We start from the raw sequence: 26213 nt of genomic DNA on the forward strand, positions 1-26213 counted from the left end.
CTTAGTTGTTTTAAAGGTTTATTAGACAACCTGATTTACTTTAGCAAAGCTACTTACTAGCATTAAAGACGGGATACGTAAGTCACCTAGTTAGATACCTTTCTCAGAGCAATGATTTTAGAATGTTTTCCCATGGTTTCACCCATCTTCTAGGCTAAAACCTGTTTTCATAGCACTTCAGAAGGAGGAGGTGGGGAAAAGAGAAGTAAGGTAAAACTTGGTAATATTTTTTCTAATACTTACTTTTGTTCCTTAATAGCATCAAGTGGAAGAAATCATCGTTTCTTCAGTGGATGTTTATAGCATTGAGACTCTTTAAAGTGAGTAGTTCATATAGTAGATTGAGTTGATTCTAAGTAAATCACACTTTTTCCTGTGTTGATCCATTCAGTCATTCACAAACTGCTGTGGTATCAGACCAAGACAGTAAGAATCTCAACAGCATTGAGCATAGATTCAGGATAATGTTAGTTAACCTAAGTTTTCTATTGTTAAAGATATTTCATTATTTTATGTAGTGTTAAATGCTAGCACAAAGAAAGGTGGCAGCAAAAAACCCACCCTTGTGCTGTTTCCACAAGTAAGTATTGCAAAAGTAACCAAGCTATAAATTCCTGTTTCAGTGGCCACGAGAAGATTTTGCAAATGTATAGAAGTTTTCTAAGCCCCATGTTGAGCCTAAATGTAAGATCCTTGAAATTTTTAAGTCCAAGTTCAGTTTGAGGTCATATGATGATAACACACATCATTGGTATGTGTAAAGGTGCACAAGCATGTGCTCTAAAATAAAAAAGAAAAATTATTGTGCTTAGAACTATGAAAGCTTGTAAAAGAAAGACTCTGCAACTTATCTTAACAATACAGTTCATGACTCAGATTTTGAAAAGATTTAAGCGGATGCAAAAAATTCAGATTTACAGTGGAACACAGTTCTTTCTAAGAACTTTTTTTCAGTGACAGGTACTTGAAACCTCATTAACAATACAATGATTATACAGGTTTTTTTGGTCTTAAGTGGTATTTCTTATTTTGCATTATTCCTTAATAGAAACTGTGACAGTTCTTAAGCAAACCTTCAGCAAACCTTTCAGCACATGTAATCCAGGGACTAGTTTAAAGTATTTATGGTTATGTTAAAAATTACTAGAAGTCACAGTGCCTCTTAATTGCTTTTATTTGAAAATACTGTAGTTATTGAAAAGCAATAGTTCTAACAGTAAAGACTCATGAGCTTTTAAACTTAGAAAACTGTATTACATTTTCTTAAATTATGTCAGTACAGAAACTGGACCAATATTTAGAAATAAGTAATTTTTATTTTTTCTACAGAAAGAGACAGCAGCAAAGTAATTCCACTGGACTACATGGTTGTTTAAATCAATTTATACTGACTTTGTTATTAGCATCCAGGTTGATTTTTATAGAGAGAGTGCAAGCCATTGTTGATTCAAGAGAAGCTTGCAAATACTAGCAGTTAAACTGCTTAAATTGTTTTAGGCAGTTTGGTGGTGTTTTTTTTTTAAATAGACTATTAATGCTTATTCGATGTTTATTAGTATGTACAGCTTCATGTGTGTTCTCAATTATTAGACTTGCTTTTACATGTACTGTTAGTCTAGTTACTTGTAGATGCTAGATAATGTATTTCACGTGAAAAGGTATAGTGGACAGGAATGAAGAACTTGGGGTTCATGTGAAAATAGTATCTTCCCTAAGAGTGCATAATTAAGTTATTAATATTTTTATGCCAATTTGCTAGTTTAGACAAATATTTTCTTACCTAATGACTGACATAAATGTGAAACTTTCCTGCAGTAACAAGATGCTGTTAGCATGACTGGACTATGGTGAAAATAGAAGTACAAGAATTAAAGAAATAAATGGAGACAGATAAGGTAAGTTTATTGAAAGGTTTTTAATCTTAAATTTCATGTATTAGGTTTTGAAATATAGAGCTCTCTTCACAGCATAACAAGTAGAATCAACTGTTTTGTTAATACTTTAATATGGTTGTTTAGAATCTTATGTCTGCCTCAGGCTTGTGTTTTGGTCATTAAGTCTTCAAGGCTTTGTAGTGAAGCTGCTGGCAAACCAGTGGTATTCTCAGAGTCGGTTGGAGACTGACTCAGCTATGAAAGACTTGAAGTAATTAATGTGGAATGTTTATGTTAAAAATTTAAATGCATTTGATACCTATTTATACACTTTTACTACATTTAGAACTTACATCAGTCAAGCGCTAGTGGCTTTGGGACACAATGTTTGTTAAAACAGATTAAGAAGACGCAGCTTTTTTAAAAGAAACAACTTTTGTTCAGAGAATCATAAGGAGAAGAAAGGCAGTTTTTCATCTGACTTAAAACAGATAAATTCACTAGGATCTCAGGTTCTTCTTATGGCTGAATCTATCCATGGGAATTTAACTGCGGCTTGCAGAAGAGGCTTGTTTGCCAGCAGCAGTGGCAGTGATGCTTAATGCATATTGCCTGTTCTTTTAAGAAAACAGTATTAGGTTCTGGTAAGTTCTAGTGGTGAACAGGAATACAGCATAAATAAAAATATATACAGTAACTTTAGATTATGTAGTATGATTCTTCAAAAGTAACCCGTACCTGTTATAAATTGAGTCTTACTTTGCACAGTAAGAGGTCCTTAGGTTAATTGGTAAAATGACACAACAATAAATGGAGATGCAAAAGCACAAATCTGTACTGAGAATATAGACAAATGCAAGAGCATGAGTCACAGTTTCAAACAGCTTCGCTTCTTTGGGAAACATGCAGTACTAAAACTGCATGAAAGCTGATGCATAGCTGATTTTTTGCAAGTATGACAGGCCATAAAGTGAAAAAATATTTTGGGATGTGTGAAAAGAGAAACATTTATTGCATAAGCAACTAATTTGTGCAGTTTCAAATTTAGACTTGGAGGTGGAGAATTCCTCCTGACTAAAATAATGTGTATGATAATGAACAAATAGATCGTTAAAGTAAGGGCACAGACAAAACCCAAGCCTGAATTCAGAAAGGCACGGGGATTGCAGCAATATGAGCTGAAAATACAGTATGGAGTAAGATTACAGCAGGAACACTCCTGTTAAGAAATATTTTTAAAGAGGGAGATGAGAATTCAGCCACTCTCTATATAGTTTTCCTCATGGTCAGAAAGTGAGGCACGGTGCGCTTCATGATGCCAACAGAGGAAGTAGTTAATGAAATACAGCCACTTCAATGGCCTTTTCAAGTATACCTTGTCTAATTGTATTTTAACCATACAAACTAAAGCAGCAAATACAAATCACATTTTCCTTCTTTGAAGCATAGGAGAGGTATGATTGTTTGGTATTTATTAGAATTCCCAGTCCGTATCACCTTGATTTGCAGTAATATGTCCAGGTTTAGTCCCAACTGTTGTTGAGGGCACTGCCAAGAACTCTGATCTGTTATTTTGAATAGGTGGTGGTAATAGAGACAGTAGTGAATTCTGTGTTTGTTCTTTTATCTAGAAAGAAGAAAAGTTAAATATAAAGTTTATATAACCTTGCATCTGACTTCATTAAAAACATGTGAAATCAAAGCCATGTTCTTGAATGTTACAATATGGAGAATAACAGGATGAGGGGTTTAGGTTTTCTCACTCTAGAGTAAATTGAATTAGTCTTTCACAACTAATCACCTTAGCTATGCAGTTGTGCTTTAAATTAAGAATATTGATTCTTCTTAGGCTGACTTAAGTTAAACCAACTTTATCCAAGGAGAAATGGATTCCTCTTATGCTTCCCATACTCTATCAATACAAATTTGTTAAAAAACCAAAACAGTCTTAAGTGGGTAAGCTGTTAAATGATAGGTTTGGCTCCAGCTAACTTAACTGGAGTGGGATTACAAAGTAATATTTTGTGGCTTACTTAGGTTATAGCTGTGTCATTTAACAAAATGTAGTAAACTCACCTGTTTGAAGAATGTATGCGAAAGCAAACTCCTTGCTGATGGCCTGGATTGTAAAATGAAGAATATAATTATGCTTTTGGAAAGTGGGCTAGACTGACAAATCAATTTAAGCCCTGTGGTTTTTCACAGGACAAATGTGAAGCATGAGAAAAAGCAGCACACAATTCCTACATTCAATTTGTAGTGAAGGCACTTCTAAAGATACCTGTTTGTTCTTAAAGGCTTTTTCACTTTTCTGTTTAACAAGGGATTTAATGCCTCATTCAGAAGAGACATAGTACCAAAACAATATACTTCAGATTTCTGTTTTTTCTTGGACAACATGCATGTTTAAAAAATAATTTTACTTGTTACAAAATACATTGGTATTACAAGAAATTCAGGCCCAGGGGTTCAAACGACCGTTCCTTTATCAGACAAGATAATTCTTAAATTACAAAACCAAAGGTAAGTGTAATGTTTTGCATAGTACTTCTGGTCTGAAATTCTGACTTTAACAGTATTCAACTAATTACTGTATCCTAAATTGTGGGTTATACTTGCTCTTAGGTCGAAGTGACAGAATTAGTTTTCACCAGAAGGTTACCTTTTCTCAGGGTCCTGTTGCAAGCAAAGTTCTACCAAGTTGTAGAAAGCAGGTGAAAATGTTTTGGAAAAGGGAATTTGTAGTCTTTCACTGGTCATTGTGCGTGTCATGCTCTCACCAATTCCAGAATCAACACCTGATCGGGAATTCTTCATCCTGGATTCCCCACGGGGGAAGGTATTTATATCCCAAGGACAATATGTGGGACCTTTCAGCTTTTGCAGCAGCATCTAGTAGAAAGGAACAGCAGTGTAAGAATTCAACAGCTATCCAGGCTAAGCTGTGAAACTCCAGGAATGGAAGGATTATTTAATCTGGAAAGAAGCATGCACATTTGAAATAACAAAAAGCAGCCACCATTTCAACAATAATAGCATCAGTTTCTCTTGAGTGCCAAAAAAAAAAAAAAAAAAGAGGTCAGAGTTTTGAAGTAGAAATAGAGTTTAGCATCATACCTGAGTGCGAGGCATATCTTGAAAAGGAACATATCCATTGGCTAATTCACATGCTGTAATTCCAACACTATAAATGTCAGACTTCATGTTATACCCAGACAAATCCTGTGAGAGAAAGAAAACTCTACTGGATCACCGATGTCATTAAGCAGTGCCGACAAAAATATAAGTGTCTGTTTCAGGATCAGATTCCAATACCCTATAATCTACACAGGATTGAGGCAATTAAATTGTGAAACCTCAGGCTTTATTCATAAATCAGGTGGTTGTACTGAAGATGCGTTTTAGGATCTGCAGTAGTTTTCAGAAAGGTCAGGTAAAGAGGCTTAGTACAGCACCACCTTACTAACAGCTTTAAAACCAGTTCTTGTCAGGAAAATTACAAATTCAGTACATCTACATTTTTTTAAAAGTTGCAGTTCAACAGCTTCCATTGCACTTCTACAAGCAGACTTAAGTTAGACATTGAGTACTTCCAGTAACTTTGAATAGGAAAAAGTTAAGTGTAATTTATACTAACCTGCCTCAGTAGTTCAGGACTCAGCCAAGGAAGCACAGATGTACTAAACTGGGGGAAATCATATACCACCTTTGACTTTTGTCCATTGTTAACTAAACTGTAGAGGTTGTTTAAGCCAGAGAGAGAAACCAGCCCATCCCCTGAAATCAGAATGTGGCTAGCTTTAATATTCCTGTAATATAAAGTGGTAAATTTTAGTTATAAGAATTACTCAAAGCACTACTAGAGCAGTAAGGCTTTCATGTTTCATTAACTTATACTGAGATGTTAGCATGGCATTCTATTTAGCAGATTATTTTCATGGAAACTCTTCACTCAGTATGAGTTGTCTTTTTAATAGAGCGCCGAAGGAAAGGAGAGCTGGTCAGCAAGAAAAAACTGCCAGAAATAGAAAGTGGAGAAGGGCCCTTCTTCCCTGCAAAGCATGTAAAGTAGGGAAGCTCTTGCTACAAATCCTGTTCTCTTCTGCTTCAAAGAGACAAAGCTTTAAATAATATGTGATACTATTCTTATTAAGCTTCTACAAACTTGGTTCTGCTGTGCTATTGAAAAAAATTGCTTCTGCACTGTCCCACATAAGAAGGTATACATAAAAAGGAAGGAGACAACACTTAAGCTGAAAATGAGTTTTGAAATGAAACTAAATTCTTAATAAACTGGATGCTGTAATCTGATTCTTACCTATTGACATTCTCCTACCTGTGAATGTAGCCATTCTGGTGCATGTAATTTAATCCTCTGATTGCACCAAATAGAATGTTCCCTATCAAAGCTTCACTCATTCCTTCAGGAAAGTAAGTATTCAGCAAGTGTCTAGCTGAACCTGAAAGTGAAAAAATAACCAGTAGATAAGCTGAAGAAGCCTTGTTAGACTACTTGTCTATGCTTGCTTCACTGTGTACATTCATCAAGAGCAGCATTCTCATCTCCATATTGACTATGGTGCATCAAGAACAGTTGCATGGATGCAATGCTCAAGTCATGCTCATGTTAACTGAAAGTCTGTGCCAAACCTGGATTCAATCCAGACCAGTTTTCTGTTGGCAAAATTCAAAATTGTACGAAGTCAAATACATCTCCCAATTATCTTTCTTCACATGGTGGGTGTTAGGACTAAGGGCAATTCAATGCAGTTAGAATACAAATCTTTACTGGGGAGGAAGATTATGTACAGAAGACCACTCTAAACAAGTTGTTTGACAATGTGTTTTGTTTTGTTTTTTTTTTTTAATTCAAGACAGGAGAAGCTTAAAGAAAAACCTCTCATGGACCATGTGGTCCAAACTGTATTAGCCCTTCTTCCTATTCCAAGACTGCAGTTAACAGTTCTTACCATAGGCCATGAACGGGGAGATGACCCAAAGCCAACTACCAGCTGTAAACACTGTCCAAAGCGTCATTACATTGGGATGCTGGAAAAAGTGGGATAAAACCACCTCATTCTATGGAATTAAATGAAAGTGAATGTGTTAACCACAAGACAACAGTCGTACTAAGAGCATTAGCTAGATCAGTAATCAGTAGAAAGAACTGTTCCCTGCATACATTTATACAAAGTTGCAGGTGACATGTATGGCCTGCAATAGAAATGTAAATAACTTGCCCAAAATTGCTTTTGTCTGAAGTTAATCTAGTTTGCTCATAATCCAAAATTTTGGTGTCAAATACAGAGTACACAACATGTTTGAAATAAATAGATGTACAGTTACAGAAGTCTAAAGCACTTGTCATCTGTTTTCTTCAGAAAGCAACTCTCAAATTTATATATGCCTTGTATTTATATTCTACTCCTTTGAAGCAAAAACTTGACTGAAATGACCCAGGACAAACACAAAGGCTACCTCTGTTTAGTAACCTCATAAGTATTCATCTCTATCTTCATCTGACTTGTGCAGAAATGCTGTTGTTTACCTGTAAGGCTTTCAAGTGCTCCTCAGAGCAATTTTCTAGGTCTGTGATCCTTACAGCAACTTGCATGCCTGTAGGTGTGTGCCGTGCAAGGTAGACTGAAGTTAAGTTGTTGAACCTCCGTCCTGAAACCAGAAGTAGCTACCTTAACATTGGAAAATATAATAATCCACCACATACTTTCCTTCATATTTAGATGTAATTTTACAGTTCTAAAATTGCGATTCATAGCAGCACGATCTTTTCTTTAAGAATGTCAGGAACTTTAAATAGTTGCAGCAAAATATATCCAGCAAATTAGTTAAAGCATGGCTTGGCTATTTTTAGAACAACTAAAAGTGTTTAAACATTTGTCAGGATCTGTTATACCTCTAAATGAACAACACTTTTAGCATGTATATTCACATAACCTTGGGACAATCAACTAAGGTAGCCAAATGACAAGACATGGTGTTATTTAATGCTGTATTGCCCACATACCACAGATTTAGAAAACTGATGTGCACGTGTAGAAACATCAAGAGAGAAATTCAGGTAATTGTTGATTTGTCTTAAAGTAAGTGATAACTGAAACATGAGCAATGTTCTGCAATTTCTCAACTAAGGAGACACAAGAATAGTCCTAGTCAGCTGATAATACATTTTCCAAACGCAATATTTACCGCAGTTACCCACAGGAACAGCAAATACTGTAAGGTACACTTTTGTTACCTATTTCCAGCTGGAGTTCATAGTGAGAGACATTAGAAGAGCAAAATACAATTTCATTCCTTCCTGTAGATGGGGGAATCCAGTCTAGATCAGAATCAGCCTAACGGTGAGGAAAAACAGTTCTCAAAATTACTAAGTAATTTTTAAACATTTGCATGTTTAAAATTAACACAGAAATATCATAACTTAGATGCTAAGATAAAAAGTACTCAAGTCAGAACGTTCAACCTGCTGCTTTTACCATTACACTGAAACTTAAGTTTTATGAGCTACTGGGGGTTTTTTGTGTACACGTGTTTGCTTTGTTTTTAAAGTGTCACAAGATTAAAAACAACACTCTAGTCACTTGTAGTCTTCTTCGTTAGTGGAATCCTGAAGTACTCTGGGTTTTTTTGCTGTTAACATTTTAAGAAGTACCCCCTAGCAAGATTAATTTTAGTATGTACCAGCTTTGTATTTAACGTTGCCAGTTAATGTTTCTATTTTCTTCTTACCAGGCATTCATGGATGCTGCTCTGAGATAGCTCTTCCGGTCCGATTGATTCAACTGGTGTACGTAGAATACAGGAACAGTCCTTGAGAAGAGAAGCAAGTAAGTGTTAATAGAGCTGCTGCAATTTATTAAACATGACAGTGGGAAAACATCAAAAGTAGCCCCTATACACAGGAGTTCAGAAAGCTTTCTGCCACAAGTCAGTCAAGCAAGAGGTTAAGAAACAGCACAGAGGCAGAGAGAAGAGATATTAAGCAGTCTCCTTCACTGAAAGTTGATTCAACAAAGTTTAAACATCTCAGCACTGTGGAAATCCCCTCAAGCAATACATTTCACCAGAACTTTCTGACATTAGGGTATGACTGGGTAACAAGGTACAACTGCCAAAAATTTTTAAATACAAACTTACCAAACAAGACATGGAACCACTTTAGATCAGGGGAAAAGTCATATATACCCATTTATCCTAGAAAAATTAAAGTAGCAATGTAAACTCGTACATAAATCCTATGATAAAGTCTTTTTAATCACAACTGTGAGGCATTCCTCTCAGTTAACACACGCATAAAAACCCCAAAACTACAGTTCTGGGAAAGCCTGCTTCTATGCTATAAGCAGCATATAGATTTCAAACTCTGAGGACATGCAATACACATTCCAACTCGAGTTTTCCTTTTAGATTCATGGGTTTAGAGATCTTATCACCGCTGCCGAACAAGCCATTTAATTGAATGTTAACTGCATGAGCGCAGAAAGTAAAAAGGAACGAATTCATGAATCCCTGGCAGTTTGTCGGAAAAAAAAAATAATTGTCTGTTGTTTTACAGGAGCACAGCTGTGCTAGTCAAAGCTCAGCTCAGCTGTGTGCAGCTGAACTAGCTCACAAAAAAAGCAAGCCAGAAGCAATTGCGCTTTACATTTCACAAGCGATAGAGGAAATGCTATTGTAAGGGACTTCAGTTAAAAAAACAAAGGAGGGGACCAAGTTAGATAATTTTTACTTTACTTAGGCTACAGAATCAGCATTCAGACTCCCTCACAGTTCAGAGTAGCCATTCTGGAAGTCCTCCAGCAAACTTACTTTCTGTCTTATGCTTTGAGAGCTTGGACAGTGAGGAGAGGGAGATGACTGTGTCTGCTAAGCATGCCAAAGCTTCTGAAGGGTAGAGCAGGACCAGCCAATTTACTTTAGGTACAAGCAAGTCTTCTACCATGATGAATCCTACTTGCTGGCTGACAAAGTCAGTGACAGGAGGTAGTTCCATGTTAACATGTAATTATTGCTTGAAAGTTTACTTCAAAAATGTCCAAGTACTTTATCAGAAACTGATCACTTTGTTTATCAAGGAGCTAAGCTTTATTATATCCCGCATTTAAATCATGTATGCTATTTAATGAAGGCAACATGCTTGAAAAGCTGACAAGCTCCCACCACCACCCACAGCCAAATACCCAACCCACTCCTAATCTTTAATTTTTTTACCTTGATAATCTTCTTGAAGTAAAGAAATGCTGTAATTCCTTATTCAGGATGAAAAACTGAGACAAAAGGAGATCCTTAGTAGGTATTTGGTACCTTCTGAGGATCCAGGCTTGACTTACACAGCTTCACTGAGGAAGTCTGTGGCAGAGTAGGGAAAAAAGCTGGTGCTTCGAGACATTGGGCAGCACTGCTTGGCTACAGCATCCCTCTCCTACCTGGAAAGAAGGCACCTCATTCCATTATACAAGATAATTTATTCTGTTGCTCGTAATATGAAATGACAAAAGCTAAACTGGAGAATAAAGTCTTAATAGCTATGATAAACTAAAGTCAAATCATTGTAGAATTTGTTCAGGGAAGTATAGCCAGCCAGCAGAAATGTCCCTGATCTGCTTTTGTTTAAATAACATTACATTTGTAAAATTTTTATTTTTGTTTTTCCTTATGGAGTTTAACATAGTTTCCATTTTCAATGCCGTTTTGGATCATGCCCTTACATAAACCTTTTCCCCGTTCCCACATTCTTTTTCCCGTTCGGCAGGCTTTTTTCCCCTCTCGGACGGGGGCAGCGCGGCACAGCCGAGCCGACACGCTCATCCCGGCTCGGCCCCGGCGACACACGCCGGGAGGGGGAACGAGAAACGGGAGGAGGTGCCCGGGAGCCCGGGGGCTCTGCAGCCCGACGCCCGGGTCCCGCAGCTCCTACTCCGAGGCACCTCTCCATGGTCTATCCCGACTTGGGCGATCCGCCCGCGAAAAAATAACGGAACGCGAGGGAAGGAGCCCCGCAGGCTTCCCCGGGCGAGCTCCTCGCCTCCTCCCGCGCCTCCCTCCGCGGCGGCCGGGACACGGCTGCGCCCCTGCCAGCGCGGCGGCGCCGGCGCCGCTTCCCCCCTCCCCGGCCCGCCCGGCTTCTCCCGCAACGGGGCTGAGTGCGCGGCCCGCCCCAGAGCCCCGGCGTCCCCGGGGAACCCTCGCAGGGAGGCAGCGCCCGCTTCCTACCCGCCGCCGCCTGAGGTCAGGGTCAGGGGGCCGGCGCGGCCGCCGAGCCGAGCCGCCAGCCCGGGGCCCCGCCCCGCTCCCAGCCCCTGCCGAGCCGCAGGGGGTGGTGGGGCCGCCCGCACCAGGCCCCGGCGCATTGTGGGGCTTGTCGTTCGCGCCGCGCGGCGAGCCGGGGGCTGTAGTTCCGGGGCGGGCGCCGGGCGGAAACCATCGGGGTCCTTCCTCAGTCGCCGGCTGATTACAGGCGGGGCTGGGGGCCTCGGGCGGCGGCGGCGGCGGGGAGGAGGAGGAGGAGTGCCGGAGGAAGCGCGGGGCGGGTAAGAGACCCTGGTTCGGGGTAGCTCTGCCGCCTCAGGGGCAATTTAGCGAGCTCCCCCCTCTCTGCCCCCTCAGGGCCGCGCTCTCCCTCCCCTCCGGCCAGCCACGGCACCTCCCGGGCTGTCCCGGGGCACCGGCCGTGCCTGGCGCAGGCTGCCGGGCGTGCGGCGGCTGCCGTGCGGTTGGTTGGGGTAGGAGCGGCGGGGGGGTCTGGGCGTGAGGGAGCGCCCCGGGCCGGCCCTGCGGCGGCGGGGGAGGCTGAGCCGTCCCTGTGGCCTACCCGCCGGGCAGCGGGGAGCAGATAGAGCATTCCCGCGCCTTTCTGGCGTGGTAACGTAGAGAGATAGCGCGTTAAGTTTTGTCCGTTCGGTGTATGTGCTTAAAGTGCTGTCACATGCCAGGCTCTGGCGGCGAATGGTGGCTCTGATGGCTGGCGTGACCTTCAGCGTGGTGAGAGCTCCTCCCGGCCTCACCAGTACCCATCATGAAGGGGCTCTCCTTGGAGGTTTATGTTGCAGCTCTTAAAAGGCAAAGCTCGGTGACGTTTTAGTTGTGATGCTGCTATGGGCTTGAGGGCAAGGAGATTTTGGCTTCTATCAACCTTTTAATCACGTTGTTATGTTTTGATCAGCTGGTTACGCTGTGTAAGAGTATGTCAGTGAATGTCTTCTATTCTGTTAGCCATCCCGGTCAAAAAGTGCTATGTGAAGTTGCATCCTTGCATTATTTTTTTTTTAAATGGAGTCTTCAACAGTAGGCAGTTGCATACATGCTTGGGTTTGGTTATGTTTCAGAGCTATTGTGGGCTGATCGAGAGAGTCTGATACAAGTAATTATTATACTAGTAAATAACTTTTCACACATCACAAGGTGACAGTCAATTTTAGCTTTGCTTTCAGAGACTTGTTATCTTTCAAAAGATGTGTTTCTGAGTAAAAATAGGCAGAGTTCTTTTTAATTGCACCTCTGACACTGAAGCTAAATTGAAAAAAAAATGCGATGGTGTAGTGATGGTGTCATCTATTAGAACTGTATCAATTTATCAAATTTCTATTAATGAGTACAGTGTTGGAAAATGACAGACTTTTCTGATGACGGTTTGCCTGTAATAGATGGCTTGCTAAGATGTGTATTGTGTGGTAGGAGGGCTGTCTTTCAGGAAGCGTAAACATGATTAATTGCTTAATTTTCCAAGAAGTTGCAGAAATAGCGTTTATGTGGAGAAGGTTACAAAAAAGATGACAGATCTTTTTATCTAGTTAGATTGTTAGTGATGCTGTGGTGACTGAGTCATATAGATCAGTCTTGTTTATTCTAATAAATACAGAACTGTAACTGTTAAATGTTGAGCACTGGCTGGGGTATATATTAAGAAAGCTAACTTCCTTGGGTGAATTCAACTATGCATCAACCGAAAGCGTTCATGATTTCAGTTAACTTAAATGCTATTTAAGTTCACTTCAAGTATACTTTATAGAGAACAAGCTTCAATTTTAAAAGAAGCCTCTAACAACTTTTATGATGAAGTATTAGCACCACACTTGCCTCAAGAGCGTATATCACATTTTTATACTCTAACCAATGGATAGTGGATTCATGACAGTTCTTATTTTTACTCTGAAAAAAAGAGACTGGTTCCCCTGTGATCATAACATTACTATGTGTATACATTACTTCTTGCAGGTAGACTTTTTGCTTCTGAAAAAGTTGGGAATTGATAAAACTTGATACAGGTATTTCATGAAGGTAGCATTCAGAATTTCAGATTAAGTTAGACTTCAGTTATGCATATGCTATTTTTACACTGTGTGCTAAGGGTGATAAAGACAACCTTTAAGCATGTAGGACTTTAAAAAAATAAATCTTGCTGTCAAACTGTGGTATTCAGCAGAGTACATGTATACATATACATCAAGCATATATACACATACTTAATGCATAGTTTTGCCACTTATGGAGAACACATATTATTACAAATGATTGAGAAGAAGAAAAAGGGAGTGTGGCTTGGCATAACTCTGGATAAAAAGGATGAGGGTCAGCTCCATGACTCCCTTGATATTCATAATCTTCTAAGAAGTGTTCTCCAGCTTCCCCTCAGAGCCCTTATGCCCTCTGCAAATGAAAAACAATCCAGGAGATGGAGGGAGGGGATGTTTTGTTTTCTCACAGTTCCTCTCTTATACCATACTATTTATGGTTGAAGGTCTGTTGCAGGTTTGCTTATGATTACTACACTTGTTAATTAGGATTGTGGTGGCATACTCTTTTAAATTTATTTTTTTTTCCTTTCATGAAAGAAACACGAGCACTACTACTGTAGGGATAGCAATGGTTGAAAATAACGTGTTCGGCACACAGCAAGTGTTGATTGTGATAGACAAAGTTCGCGTTCACATAGATATAATTTTTTTTTCAGTACTTAGTCCTTTGTCCTTCATCTCATGCTACATAGTGTTGAAGGATTTGGCCTCTGCCTCCGAGCTCTAGTCCCAGGAATGTTTTGGCAGCAATTCAGGGTCATCATGTTTGCTATAAAATTAGATCTGTTTCATTAACCTTGAAATGCAAAGTATGTTTATTGTTACTAGCTGGCTTGACACCATTCCAGTTTTAGAAATGAAGAAGTACTGTGTTAATGACTAGATAAGGTTTTTTTTTAATTGTATATTTACATAGCAGTAAAATTCAGCACCCCAGAATAATTGACTCATTCAGTTGGCTTCCTTTTGGAAAATGGATGTTGCCTTCTCTCTTAATCAAGTTAGAATCTTCCTTGTTGGAATTTTCTTTGTGTTAGTTGTGGCCTGATGTCTTGCATCCTGTAATTGTACAGAGGAGCAGATCTAATTTACTCTTTCTAAGCAGTTGTGAGGAGTCAACTGCTCTCAACAAATGGGAAGCAGCAAGAATAACAGGATATTTATGTTTGAGTTTTCATGTTGTCAACATAGATGCCAATATTTTGAATGTGTTTTTAGCTTTTTAAGCACAAAGAATTTAACACATATATTTGTTCATCTAAGGTTTCCAGTTGTAAAAGCAACTCATCTCACCTTTCTGTAATTCAAATTTGAATTACAGTTCCCTAGTGGTGGACTGTCTTCAGAATTACATTCTGAAATAAGATGGTACAACTGTATTTTTGCATCTATCTTGAGTTGTAGTGGTAGTTACAAAGAAAAGACCATAATTTTTAATGCTTTATAGCTATTTCAGCTTTTATAAGGCTTTACTCAGTATTGCTTTTGCATGTTAGACTTGGCTGAGATCTTCTGACTCACTGAAGGAAAAAATAATAAAATCTGTCATGTGGTCAGGAGAACTCATTTTTGTCTCTTTGCTAGTCAGATCAAATGTATTGAAATATCAGTGTTTTAATGGAATATATGATTTCTATTATTTTAAGTTTTCTTTTTTTTTTAACCTATACACTATGACATCTTACCATTTAGTAGACAATTGATGTGTATTTCTTGGAATGTGTTTAACATGTTTTTCTAGCCCTTATATTTTTGTTGGTTATGCTTTAATTTTTGTACAGTTTAAATTGTCAGGTCTTGTTATATCATTGGTGAACAATAAGACTGTTGCTTGGGTCATAAGTGAGAGCCCTCCATGTTTTTTCAAAATACTTCTTGGTATGAATGGGTTCCAACATCACCTTTCTTTTTGAGTTTCTTTTCCATTTCCCACACAGAGATGATCTAGCAAACCATGGAGCAACTTGGATTCTGTGGGGCAGATGCAAAAGGCCTAGAACTAGTTCTAGCTTCTTCAAGTTATTTTTTCTTTAGGGTGCTATAGGTACTCCTGGTTTTAGCTTACTGTTTCAAGCCCTATGAAATTTGAAATGTGAAACACACATCATGGAGTGAGATTTAATTTAGAGAGCACAGAAATAAACAGATTGAGATAGATATGTGTGTATATATATAAAAAGTTTTCTGATATTTCAGTTTCTCTTGAGCCGTTCTTGAAGAAAGCCTCCTGAGAGCACCACTCCTGAGTACAGCCCGTCTTCCCATATTTGAATTCTCCTTGGTTTTTCCATGTTCAGCTAGCCTGTTTGTAAAAGACTCAAACAGCAATGGGAAATTGGCTGTAAGCAAATGGGACAAAACCGAGAAGTGCACGAGAGTGGAGTGAATATAGTAAATTGTCAGTGGAAATAATAATTCTATGTAAAGATTAAAAATAATACCTCAGAAAGCTTTCTGGCTTCTGTTTTGGACATGTCTTTCTTCACAATTTAACAATTTTAATTTCTAGACCATCTTTATAGCATGGTCATGTATTTTAAGGCTGTGCTGTAAATTTTGTGGGTTTTATCCAAATGTATTTAATTGTAGTTGTAACTTGCAGAAGGAATCTGTCCTTAGGAAATCGTTTTATAGCTGCAGAGTAAAAGGGTCATGGAGTCACTTTCAGGGTGGCACCACACAGTGCATTAGCTGGTTCAATTTCCAGAGAAGTTGCCCTATGGCCCATGAAACTAAAGCTGTGAGAGGCATAGGAAATGTGAGCATTAAATTTTATTATGTTTGCTTATCTAGTAAACTTCTCAAAGGCTTTACAAATGCAGTTGCCCTTTCAGTTCAGTCGCTTGATGTTGGCCTGATGCTCTAGAAGACTTTGAGCCAAATGATTTATTTTCTTTTTCTTCCCCCTGCCCCACTTTGGCTGAACTGGGATTGACCCACAACAAATAGTGTTTCTATTTTTGCACAACTTAGAAGGGCAATTAAATCCAATTTTGAGAGGAAGTAGCATTTTTACGTTATTAAAACTGGAAGGGAAAAGATTCAATCAGAGGTGCAAAGAAACTGTTCTATGCCTCTGAATTTTGTGTCTCTCTATAGTGAGTCTTTCTACTACAAAACGAAATCATCTTGGCTGTGTGGATCTACAGCAGCCTTCTTAAGTGTCTTTTTCTGCTGTATTGAGTTGTTTTGTGTGTGTGGTTAGTGCTTTTCTGCAACCCATTTAAAAAACAGCCTCTTGAAAAAAATCACAAACTAGTACCAGAAGCAGATATACATTCAGATAGCAAATGTTTTTGAAATCTGTCTTACTGTTTTTAGTAAGTGTCTAATATGGATAATAATTAAAACTGGTAAATAAAATACTTATATAAAGAAATAAATGACAAAGCAAGAAGATATTGCTCACAAGTATGAGCTGACCTTAATGAAAGAAAGTTGGTTTTTTTGTTTTTTTTTTTTTATATCCTGCCAAAGTCTGCAAGCTGATGAACTAGCAGGCTCTAGGCTTTCTTTAAAAAGTTCCTGCACTGTCCATTTTGATCTTGTCAAATGAGAGTTTGCTACAGACGGAGATTGGGTCTGTGATTGTTGTGCTTGGTGATGGGAGATCTTAGGGAAACTGTTAAGAGCAAATTTGAAATTAATGTAAGATTTCAAGAGAATTTTGTGTTTACTGAATGTAAGAGGAGGGAAAATGAGACTTTTGTTCACTTTCATTTTATATTTTTCTGTCATCTAGGCCTGTTCTACTCAGGAAGATGATTGATCAGTCTTGGCAAGGGAGCAGCAGAATTTTTGCTTTTGTAAGCAATTCTGAAAGATTATCCCAATTAGTCATGGTAGTCTCATTTTTGGTTTAAATGAGTCCCTGCTGAAGAGGAAACACAAATTTTGTCATGATCTACAAAGTAAATTTCTGATAGATCCAATTTTTAATTAACAGATTATTAAAAGGAAAGAAATTAAAGCAAATAGTTCTATAAAACTTTTGTTTTAACAACCAAAATGCTAAGAATGATGGTTTTGAAATCCTGCCTTAAGAATCCATCGCTTTAAATCAATGTAGTAGTCCAAAGACAATTTCTGTTTAGTTGGAGCACCTGTCCTTCAGAGTAAAAGACAAATGCTTAATTTCAGTGAATGAAGCTGTGGTACACTAAGTATTATATGGAAGAGGAGGAATGGTGTAGACAAATAAGTAATTGACAAAGTTGATGCTGAAGGTGAGATGTGGTGTCTGTAGGGAAACAATATATTTGTAATGCTACATTTTACATGTGATGTGTTAACTGGGGGTTAAATTGTTTGTTTATTTATTTATTTGTTTATAGTTAAATGATAGTACAGGAAGGAAAGTCAGACTGAAAGAGACAGTCACATTAATTTACCTATCTCATTTGAAAGAGTGACATTTATTAAACTTTGGCATTCTCTTTGTTTAATTTCTAGATGGCGGCTGAGCTGAGAAGCTTGTGAAACTCACATGAAATATTCTGTAGATACTTCTACTGGTCTATAATAGTAGCCCAGATGAAATAAGAATGTCCTAAGATGGCAAAAGATCTGGAGTATGAACAAATCTACAGAAATGAGTTAATGCCAGATTTGTTAGTGTCTTGATGACTCTCATTTACTCTGTCTCCAAACCAAAGCCGTCTTTCTACCAAAGCAATAAAGAGATGATGCACAATCGGACTACAGAATGCTATTTCCAAAGAAGTGAACTGTGAAGAAAGGACTCATGAATTTTGATCACAGAGGCTTGGAGAGCATCTCTGGTAAGTTGAAGAATGGAACTGTTACAAATCCTGAATGTATCTAAGATGTTACAGAACACGAACCTGAAGACAACCTTAAATTTCACATTCTTTGTATTGCTTTTGTGATACTGCAAATGAAGAAAAATGGTGAGTCCTCTTAACTAGCTTGTAAAATCAGCTTCTGTTGTAAAATGTTGTTTGTAAAATTCTCAGTGTCACTAATCAACATTGGCATTTTTTCCATTGAAAGATACTGAAGATAGTCTTAATCTTTAGTGGAGATGTTGGAAAGCTAATAATCATATACCTTTGATACGCAGTATTTTAGCAACTTAGAATGAATCTCTCTCTTTTTTTGCAATAATTGTGAAGAGATTAAGAGAGGGGGACAACACAAGAAGAGCTAAACTTTCTTTCCAGGATTTTGAGTATTGTGTTTCTCAGAGTGTGATTCTGTATGGATGATAATGGAATTTTATATTGTTCCCTGAACCCTCTTTGTTGGGAAGTTGGGGATTGAGCTGGGGATGAAGAACTTACAAATCAAGTATTGATTCAATAAGTATTCTGAGAATTTCTCCAGTATGGAATAATTATTTTCAAATCTACTGAATGTTTTTAAAGTATTTTATAGTATACAGAATGTATACTACTGTAGCAATATTAAATATAAGTCATATTTAATAGTAATGTATTATTACTGGCATTTACTCACTTTCAGATGTCTGCTCCACGGAGGACCTTCCAGAGGTAGAGTTGGTGAGCATGTTAGAAGAACAGTTGCCAGATTACAAGTTACGAGTGGACTCTCTGTATCTGTATGAAAATCAAGACTGGATTCAGTCCCCTGCCTGCCATGGCCACCTTCCTGAAATCACTTCTCCAGTTCGTGATGAGGACCCCTTCCGTTACATGAGTGAGTATATTTGGGCCTAGGATATTTTTTTTTTCTTTTATTGAAGAGAAAGCTGTAAATATAAAATGAATGTTATTATAATATTATAAAGTGTTCAAAACTAGAAAACTTTGGACAGGTGAAAGAAAAAGCTGAGTTCAGGGGAAGTGCTTGTAGTTCAGCACTGCAATTCTACGGGCCGACCTAGCACATCCCAGGGCTGCCTGAACATTAGATTTCACATAGAGATAAAAGTGGGAATATGTGGTAGTGAAAAGAGGAATCTAGAATTGCACTAGATGAGATGTAATATGAGAGGTATGGAATATGCAGCAGCTCTGTTTTCAGGAACGTTATTGGCGCTGTGGTTCTTTTGATGATGTTTGTCCTGATGTTTTGTGTCAGTGTTGCTTTTAAAATGCTGCTAATGGTTTCTCTGGAGATAGAAATGGTGTGAATGCCACATAGGTGGGCACTAGACCAGTGTTGGTCACTGCCTTCCAGTTTTCGGAATACTATATAACTTATCCTTAATCCTAGCAGATCATAAGAAAGAAAATGGACAGCTTCCAATCACATGAAGAAACCTTTAGTATGTTAAAAACCAAATGTATAGAAGGCTGCCAAAAGAACTGAACACTTGCTTGTGTGTAGTTTCAAGTGTTTTCATGTGTAAAGAGGAGAATGATTTGTAATCTCTGTAGAGAAACTGGGAAGTTCTGTTTCTTCCATATATTGGAACTGTTGGAACAAACCACTTGGGAGAGTGAACTTGGTATTTCTATACAATCTGTAATGATTACCTCTTCCTTGTACGTGCCACCTCTGCATGGTGTACATACCACCACTCTGAAAGGCTTTTTGTCTTGTTTGTGCTTTAAGCCTCCACCCAGGGTGTAATAGCAAATGAGTAAGTAAAAGTAAAATATTATCTCCTAAAAATGCAGTACTCAACAATTTAAAGCAATCTTGTTATCAGTTAGAATTCTTTTAACTGTGGAAAGCATTTGTAGGGCCGCTTAATGTTTATTGCTTGGTCTGTTTCTGATAATAATATTGCAAGCATAAATGATTTGTTAGTTGAGTGAACCCTTTCGTAATTCAGTTGAAGCAGTTGTGTCATCAATGGGTGTGTACTTTCCCTAGTTTTAATTATAAAGAGGTGGGATCAGAGTCTGTCAGTGCTGAAAGGAACTTTACATCAAATGTAGCTCTGCTGAAGCTCTCCAGTCAGCATCTGGAGTTTCAGTGAGATGAAGCACAGGGCTCAGAGAGGAGGAATTTCAGTCAGTGTGAGCCTGCATTTGCAGACTGCAGTGAGATGGAGGGGGATTATCAACAATGTTTTAATGAAGACAGTTACGTATTATTTGGTTGTCAGGGTACTTCAGAAAGTGGTGTCTTCCTCATTCACCCAGTGAGTTCTTTTTAACTATAGAAAGTGTCCTGTGAAAATAATAAACTGATTGTGGGAGCTTTTTGAACACTTGCCATAGATGCTTTCTTGACATTCTCAAAAATGAGCTGTAACAATGACTGACACTAAGTTAGAATAGAACTGATAGGCATAACATACGAAACTAATTCTAACATTTAAGAACTCTGTTGTAACTGCTGAGTCATATGTGAACTCAAATTAAATAGGTTTATGTTTTTCCTAGAAGTTGTCCAAAGAGATTGAATGTAGCTTTTCATCATACTAGCTTTTTTGAGCCCAGGAACTTAGAGGGAGATACTGGGAAGGTCCCAGACAAATATGGATATAAATCAAGATCTAGTTGTAATAATTGCTGAATAGAATGTTAGGTAAAATTTGTGTGCTTATTTCTCTTGACTAGAATTGGGAATAAATGTGACAATTATGCTCTTGAAGTGTAACTTCTCATTTTTATGTGTATATCTCACCTTCCCTATATATATATATGGAAAGATTTTTATAACTTTTTCCTAAAGAGAATGCTAAACTTATGGTTTGAGTGAATTTGTAGTTGACATCCAAGGTAAAAAAAAACCCAAAACAAAACAAAAGGTCACTGCACTTTGAGCTCCTCCTCTTTTTATGGTTGCTGCATATTTTTATGGTTGCTGCATATTATATCTGATGACCAGGTGAGTTTCCACTGACAGTGTTTTCAGTGAGGTGAAAGAATATTTTCTGCTTCAAGTGTGGTAGCATAAGAAGCCCTGAATTACAAAGTATTTGTCTTTGGAACTACTTTGTATGTGTGAATAAAGAGACATGGCACAACATAACAAGAATATTAACCAAAATGAAGAGTTTCTTGCAGCTTTTGCTTGGCAAGGTGAGTGAGGAGAGATTGCACATTTGCATGTTCACAAGACATAATTATAACAAATTGTGTATAATTTTGATCTTGTACATTGAGAAAATGACAAAGGTTGTATAGAGCTAAGTTTCAAAGCTGTTAGTTCTGTGATTTCATTTATCAGAGAAAATATATTTGCTTTTGATTTTAGAAACCTACGTAGCTGAGTAACCTTGTATGTCACTAGTGTAAATCTTTATTAAGGTGACTTAGTACTGGGTAGAAACTTTTAAATTGAAATCACCTGGTGGGAACAGTTACCACAGGAGAGCTGGCTGTTGTAGTCTGCCTGTAATGGTTGAAAATCACTTATATATGTGCAGTGAACTTTCCAAATACTAGTAAGCCAGATGAGTTTGGAGTCCCCTCTCAGCAACCAATATCAGCAACCAAGCAGTACAGTAAAATTGACCTCCCAAATCCATGTTATGCTGTTCATAGATAGGTACTTTAGGTTTTGTGAAGAGTTTCTGGTTTTGCCCTGCTTAGAAATACAGTTAGTAAATGCCACTGCTGTAAGTTCAAAGCTCCTAAATACTTGAACAGATGTGTTGGCTTTTTATGCCTAGTCATCTACTTGATAAAAAGCGTTAGATTTATTTTTCTGTAAGTTGTAAGAGAAACAGTTCAGTAAACCTTTTTCTTCTGTGTTGTTCTTTCTGTTCTCTTGTCTTTCCAGGAAATTTCTTTCTATACTGAAATGTACCTTGGTTTTGTTCCTAGCATAGACTTAGTGTTATGTTTTAACAGGTTAATTGTGGACATTATGTATGTAAAGGACATACATAGCATATATATCATAAGTAAATAAAGTTAGTGTGCACTTCGGCTTGGCACTTCACTGGCTCATAACTAAGTGTGCAATCTGCAACAAGAACAAAGAAAAAAAACTGAGAACCAATACCACTGTGTATTCAGACTATGAATCAGATTTGAACAAGATAGAAGAGTAAAGGAAACCTTCAGAAATAGATTTAGATCAAATCTATAGTAATCTCATTTTGCAGTGCAGTGATGATGGAATTAGTTTCAAAACACATGAACTTACACCTTCAGTTGAAGGAGTTACTTCTATATTGGTTAAATTTATATTGCTGTCATCTTTATTTTCATGACCCTGATTCCATAAAGCAAAAATAGCAGATTTCTATTGAACTTGGGCAAGCACAAACATCCATCACCTGCAAGTGAGATGTATAAATCTGCTTCTGAAGTTACTCATATTTAAATGGTTCTTTAAAAGTTCTAAGAATTTTTTAATGATGTAAAAAAGATGTTTACACATGCATTTATTTTTGGTGGTGGTGAATGCATGCAAATAAATTACCTATTTCTTTACATTTTAATTCTTTCTCCTCTTTGTTCTTTTTTTCCCCCATATCTTTCATTTTCTGTCACTCTAGCTCTTATTGAACTGCCTTCCTCCTCCTTGGCTGGATCTCACAAATTTGCTCAAGGTAACTAAGCTTTCTTCTGTACTAAAATCTTCTGTTTCTCAGGTCAAGAACTAGAGCACACCAGTGCTTTGTGTTTTAGCACTGTGTTTTGTTCAGGGTTGTTGAACATTCTTCATGCTTCGTTTATTCTTGACTAAGTCCTGTTTTTCAAATCTTGCTTGTTCTTAGTTTTTAAATAGTTTTACAAGCTCTTCAAACTTCAAAGTCACTCAATCAGTAAGATAGGACTTACTACTACATCTAAATTGCAGACATACGTTATCCCATTTCTTTTTAACTGTTTCTAAGATGATCAGTCACTTAATAAATATGTTTTCTGGGGTCTCCACACTTCCCGTGTGTAGCTGTCACACACACTAATGGGAATTTTGTTTCAAGGGTAACGTCAGCAGGTGTGTTCAGCTATATTTTGGTATGCTCCTATGTAGTCTTCTCTCTCACCCCGCCAAGCTGGATGATTTAATAGCTTAACTGTATTCAAAAAGTTGATCTTAAGAGATTTTTCTCCTTTTTCTAAATTTGAAGGATGAGCGAGCACCTCAAGTTTTAGGTAATACTGCTGAAAGTTGGAAATGTTTAATACCTTGTATCACTCTCCGAAAATGAGCATTGTTTCTTATTTCCTGAAGTTAAGATGCATTTTCATAGCCCCCACTAGTTCATCAATTAAGTAGTGTATTTGTATATAAACATCATCCTCTAAGTTTTTAGCTTTCTAAGTTTAGAGAAGCAGTTGTCTTGTACTTAAGCTACCTCAGTAAGTATGTTTTTCTCTTCTCAGTTCTTGGCACAGATAATGTGGAGCAGAAAACCTACAGTGATTCTGACATGGTCAAACATCTGTTGGCTGAGGTAATGCTATTAAGTCTCTGTAATGCTCTGTTAATATATTTGAGGACATGTTTGAGGAAGGGTTTTGTTCAGCTACTGGAAGTTTTGGTTCAGTTATCTTCAGGAGCTGCATATCAAACAGAAATGAGAAGCTGCCCATTTTGTTGTACTGTCTTGGAAACAAAATTTGGCAAAACTGTGGGCACCCATGGAGTCAGTGAGGTTTAAGAAAGAAACAGCTTTCCTGTTGCTCCTTTGCTTCTACCCTCTCGTCATTAATCAAGTTAAGCAGTCTGTTCTGTAGATAGTGTCACTTGAAAGACCACAAGCCTAAGTATATGTGGCTTCTTTGTATGATTCAACACAGCCCATATAACCTCCTCAGTGCTCAACCCAAAACTGTCTCCAGCTTTGGTGCTTTCCTCTCCCCCTGTTACTGCAAATGACTGTGGAAGAGAATGTGATTTATCAAGAAACACATTTATGGATGTGTTCTGGATCCAAATGATGAAGTATTAATCATTGTTCTAACAAAGTTGATCCATTTGAGGGTGAAGGGGGATCTCAGAGTGGTGATGCATTAAACAATAGCCAGGAAAAAAACCCAGGGTTGGAAGGCTCTACATAGGGGTCTGGCCAGACTGGATCAATGGGCCAAGGCCAATGGGATGAGGTTTAATAAGGCCAAGTGCCGGGTCCTGCATTTCGGTCACAACAGCCCCAAGCAACGCTACAGGCTTGGGGAAGAGTGGCTGGAAAGCTGCCCAGCAGAAAAAGACCTAGGAATGTTGGTGGACAGCCGGCTTAACATGAGCCAGCAGCGTGCCCAGGTGGCCAAGAAGGCTAACGGCATCCTGGCCTGTATCAGGAATAGTGTGGCCAGCAGGAGTAGGGAAGTCATCGTGCCTCTGTACTCGGCACTGGTGAGGCCTCCCCTTGAGTAACTGTGTTCAGTTCTGGGCCCCTCACTACAGGAAGGGCATTGAAGTGCTGGAGCATGTCCAGAGGAGACCCACCAAGCTAGTGAGGGGTCTAGAGAACAAGTCCTATGAGGAGAGGCTGAGGGAACTGGGTATGTTTAGTTTGGAGAAGAGCAGGCTGAGGGGAGACCTCATTGCCCTCTACAACTACCTGAAAGAAGGTTGTAGAGAGGTGGGTGTTGGCTTCTTCTCCCAAGGGAGTAATGACAGGACCAAAGGAGATGGTCTGAAGTTGCGGCAGGGGAGGTTTAGATTAGATATTAGGAAGAATTACTTTACTGAGAGGGTGGTCAGGCACTGGAACAGCCTGCCCGGGGAGGTGGTGGAGTCACCATCCCTGGAGGTATTTAAGAAACGTGTAGACATGGCTCTTCAGGGCATGCTTTAGTGCCCAAGATTATTGGTTTGTGGGTGGGTGTGTTGTGGTGGGGTGTTGTGTTTTGTGTTTTGTTGGTTTTGTTTTAGTTTTTGGTTTTGGTTTTTTGGGGGTTTTTTGTTGTTTGTTTTTTTTTTTGAGGTTGGACTTGATCTCAGAGGTCCCTTCCAACCACGGTGATTCTGTGATCCTGTGAAAATCTATAACTACTCTGAGTTTAACCCTTACCTGATGAAATGTAGACATTAGTTCTCATTTTGTGAGCAGAAAGATCGGGACCTGGAACTGGCAGCTCGAATTGGACAAGCCCTCCTTAAACGAAATCATCTGTTGACAGAACAGAATGAAGCACTAGAAGAACAGTTAGGACAAACTCTAGATCGTGTGAGTAATTTTTTTTTTCTTTTTCTTTCTTTTTTTTTTTTTCTTTCTTTTTATGATGACAGTAAGAAGATTAATAGAAATATATTATTTCATTGTGAAAGCAGGTGATTGCTGCTTTCAAACTACAGAAGTATACTTAGATGTTATTCTCCTAGTTATCATTGTTCAATCAGCTTTCTCAAGCCAAGAATTGACTATGAAGACTGCATATTGTAATTACTGAGAAATTATGAGAGCATTCAGTATTGTTATAATATACCTACAGCAGGGTTGCATTTTCAAAGTGTTTGTTTTGACCATCAGTCTGATATCCCACCATTAAACTAAGAATCTAGTGATCTAAGTCAAAATAAGTAGCTGGTATCTGGCAAGACCTGCTACAAAACAACTTCAGAGGTGAGGAAACAGCCAGAAAATGAGTTCGCTTAACGGGGTACTTACAATAAGAATAAATAGATAAATAAGTAAAATGTAACAAAACCTGAATTCTGCTCAAGAGCTTCACTCCCGATCTTCCTTTAAGCACAGATTCTTGATCTAATCTTTTCTTTGGTTGTTTTTTTTTCTTAAAAGAAGAATTAAATAGTTGACAAACAATAAAGTATCCCAAGTTTTTTAACCCTGGGATCAGGAAATATAGTCTAAGTTACAGTGAAATGGATTCAGCTGCCTATATTAAACAGCATGCTGGTAATAAAAAGTAGGACAGCATAAACTTATATATTCATATAAACATTTAGATATGCAAAATAGAATTTATCTAAATGAGATCTGTTTCTTCTCTTGTTTCTATTTGTCCTACAGTTCATTTAATGTATGGACTGGGGGTACTAGTCTATACATATCAAAAGATGTCTATCAGTCCTCTTCTCCAGGAAGTTACAGTTCAGAAAAATGATCATAATCCAAATGATAGTTGATACGTTAAAATATAAACATATATCAAAGCACATGGAAAATTATTTTGAAGTAAACTATTAAAAAAGTATGTTCTGTTGTCCATTCTTGTGT

At 38.1% G+C, this 26213-nt stretch overlaps 2 protein-coding genes across 6 annotated transcripts in view; one reads left to right on the forward strand and one right to left on the reverse strand.

Moving 5' to 3' along the window:
- Nucleotides 1-1881: 1881 nt before the first annotated feature.
- STRADB (STE20-related kinase adaptor beta) lies at nt 1882-11193 on the reverse strand. 4 transcript variants are annotated; one of them, XM_014954390.1, is made up of 14 exons: nt 11109-11193; nt 10107-10321; nt 9705-9856; nt 9033-9089; nt 8625-8705; nt 8131-8230; nt 7423-7544; nt 6845-6953; nt 6211-6334; nt 5512-5683; nt 4992-5096; nt 4537-4766; nt 3951-3993; nt 1882-3501 (listed from the first exon to the last, which is right to left on the reverse strand). In XM_014954390.1, the coding sequence occupies exons 4-14, from the start codon at nt 9042-9044 to the stop codon at nt 3349-3351; spliced, it is 1251 nt and encodes a 416-aa protein (XP_014809876.1). In that variant the 5' UTR covers nt 9045-9089; nt 9705-9856; nt 10107-10321; nt 11109-11193; the 3' UTR covers nt 1882-3348. The 4 variants fall into 4 exon arrangements, with proteins under 4 accessions (XP_014809876.1, XP_014809877.1, XP_014809875.1 ...); XM_014954391.1 differs by lacking the exon at nt 9705-9856 and having other exon boundaries at nt 6845-6923; XM_014954389.1 differs by lacking the exon at nt 9705-9856.
- A 113-nt stretch (nt 11194-11306) lies between these two features.
- The window catches only part of TRAK2 (trafficking protein, kinesin binding 2), a 28259-nt gene continuing 13352 nt past the window's right edge, over nt 11307-26213 (forward strand). The window contains exons 1-6 of one of the 2 annotated variants that reach the window (XM_014954385.1): nt 11307-11425; nt 17642-17970; nt 18674-18868; nt 22578-22631; nt 23413-23483; nt 25086-25202. In XM_014954385.1, coding sequence (XP_014809871.1) covers nt 17934-17970; nt 18674-18868; nt 22578-22631; nt 23413-23483; nt 25086-25202 — 474 coding nt within the window. In that variant the 5' untranslated portion in view covers nt 11307-11425; nt 17642-17933. The remainder of the gene's footprint in view (nt 11426-17641; nt 17971-18673; nt 18869-22577; nt 22632-23412; nt 23484-25085; nt 25203-26213) is intronic. The other variant, XM_014954386.1, reaches the window with a different exon arrangement.

Source organism: Calidris pugnax, unplaced genomic scaffold (assembly GCF_001431845.1).
Source record: "Calidris pugnax isolate Ruff unplaced genomic scaffold, ASM143184v1 scaffold103, whole genome shotgun sequence".
Classification (NCBI taxonomy): domain Eukaryota; kingdom Metazoa; phylum Chordata; class Aves; order Charadriiformes; family Scolopacidae; genus Calidris; species Calidris pugnax.